This window comes from Panicum virgatum, unplaced genomic scaffold, assembly GCF_016808335.1.
Source record: "Panicum virgatum strain AP13 unplaced genomic scaffold, P.virgatum_v5 scaffold_4237, whole genome shotgun sequence".
NCBI classification, from domain to species: Eukaryota; Viridiplantae; Streptophyta; class Magnoliopsida; order Poales; family Poaceae; genus Panicum; species Panicum virgatum.
The window spans coordinates 1,041-3,153 of record NW_024376372.1 but is presented as its reverse complement, the minus strand read 5'-3'; the positions used below and the strand labels follow the sequence as shown (position 1 = coordinate 3,153).

Here is a 2,113-nt window from a genome sequence, read left to right as displayed (position 1 = left end):
TACTCGGCTTCATCGTAAGCAGTAGGGGCATCGAAGCCAACCCAACGAAGATGAATGCTATTAGGTTCATCAAGCCACCCAGGCGCAAGAAGGATCTAATGAAGCTTACTGGGTGCATGGTGGCCTTGAGCCTGTTCATCAGCCAACTCGGCGATAAGGGCCTTCCCTTCTTCAAATTTCTCAGGAAGTCAGAAAAGTTCGAGCGGAATGAGGAAGCTGCCGCAGCCTTTTAGCATCTCAAAGACTTCCTCACAACTCCGCCCGTCCTCATAGCTCCAGAGATGGGGGAGAGGGGAGACGCTACTCCTCTATATCGCGACAACCACGCATGTGGTCAGCACCGCCCTGGTCGTCGAATGAGATGAGCCAGACCATGTCTACAAGGTACAACGACCCGTCTACTTCATCAGTGAAGTACTCGACGAGTCCAAGCTGCGCTTCCCTCAGGTGCAGAAACTCCTCTATGCGATTCTCATCATGTCAAGGAAGCTACGCCACTACTTCCAGGTGCACAACGTCAAGGTGGTCTCCTCCTTCCCACTTGGCAACATACACCACAATAGAGACGCCAACGGCCGGATCGTCAAATGGTCGGTGGAACTGGGGGCCCTGTCCATCGAGTTCCTCCCTCGCTCCACTATCAAGTCACAAGCTCTAGCCGACTTTATCGCCGAATGGACAGAAATCCAGGATCCTCCACCCGACTAACGACCTGAGCATTGGATCATGTACTTCGACGGCTCCCTCAACCTCAACGTTGCCGGTGCAGGCATCCTCTTTCATCTCCCCGAGAGGTGAGCAGCTAAAGTATGTCCAGTAGCTACTCTTCAAGGCCACAAACAACGTGGCCGAGTATGAGGCCCTCATCCACGGTCTCAGGATCACTGCCTCCCTTGGCATCAAGAGGCTCCTCGCCTACGACGACTCCAAAGTCGTCATCCAGCAAGTCAACAAGGATTGGGACTGCACTTAGGAGAACATGGACGCCTACTGCAAGGAGATACATAAACTCGAGGCCCACTTCTACGGCCAGGAATTCCACCATGTCCTCCGGGACTACAATGTGGCAACCGACGTACTCTCCAAGCTAGGCTCCAAGCGGGCACTCGTCCCGGCCGGAGTCTTCGTGCAGGCTCTCAATTCCCCCCTGTCAAGATCGAGGAGGAACCTCCCACCAAGCCCGACCTAGCGCCAGCCCTAGGCCAGGAAGTATTGGTCGCCGATCCAGATTGCCCAGGGTGCTAGTTCTTATCAAAGCAGCAACACGTCTCGGCTCAGGCCTTGCGGACAATACCTCCATCCTGGCCATTCGCCTGTTGGGGACTCGACTCGGTGGGACCACTCAGGGCGGCACAAGGCGGCTACACTCATATATTCGTCGCCATTGACAAGTTCACCAAGTGGATCGAGGTGAAGCCAGTCTCATCCACATCAGCAGCCAAGGCAGTTGAGTTCATTGAAGAAATAACACACCGGTTCGGAGTGCCCAACCGGATTACCACATACTTGGGATCCTCCTTCACTAGATCAGAATTCTGGGACTTCTGCCAGGAGAGCTGCATTGATGTATACTATGCCTCCGTGGCTCACCCCAAGTACAATGGCCAGGTGGAGCGCGCCAACGGCTTGATCCAACAGGGGCTCAAAGCCAGGATCTTTGACCCGATCGAAAATATGGCTCCAAATGGATCCAAGTACCACCCAGAGTAGTATAGGGACTGCGCACGTAGAGAAGTCGGGCCACCGGCTACTCCCCCTTCTTCATGGTCTACGGTTCTAAGGCTATCCTCTCGACAGATATCGCCTTTGGTGCTCCGCACACCCAGAACTACGATGAAGGCGATGCTGAAACAACTCGGCGAACAGATCTCGACTCGGCCAAGGAGCACTGTCTAACGGCAGCCCTCCAGCACGCCTGGTTTGAGCAGCAGCTACGTCGTTACCATGACAAAATGTCCAGCAGCGTGACTTCAACGTCGGCGACCTGGTACTCCGACGGGTCCAGTCCCCCGAAGGCAAGCTAACTTCCCCATGGGAAGGCCCCTTCATCGTAAGTAGCGTAGTCGTCCCAGGAACCTACAGGCTGTAGCGCGATGATGAAACGGATGTGGGC

At 54.9% G+C, this 2,113-nt stretch overlaps 1 protein-coding gene across 1 annotated transcript; it reads left to right on the top strand.

Annotated features, from left to right (window-relative positions):
* Window positions 1-726: 726 nt before the first annotated feature.
* On the top strand, window positions 727-1,710 carry LOC120694215. The gene is made up of 2 exons (XM_039977371.1): window positions 727-794; window positions 1,347-1,710. The coding sequence occupies exons 1-2, from the start codon at window positions 727-729 to the stop codon at window positions 1,708-1,710; spliced, it is 432 nt and encodes a 143-aa protein (XP_039833305.1).
* Window positions 1,711-2,113: the final 403 nt, after the last annotated feature.

Coding starts and splice junctions, on each gene's coding strand:
- LOC120694215 (XM_039977371.1), top strand. CDS start 727: ATGTACTTCGACGGCTCCCTCAACCTCAACGTTGCCGGTGCAGGCATC. Junction 795..1,346: donor CTCTTTCATCTCCCCGAGAG/GTGAGCAGCTAA, acceptor GGGACCACTCAG/GGCGGCACAAGGCGGCTACA.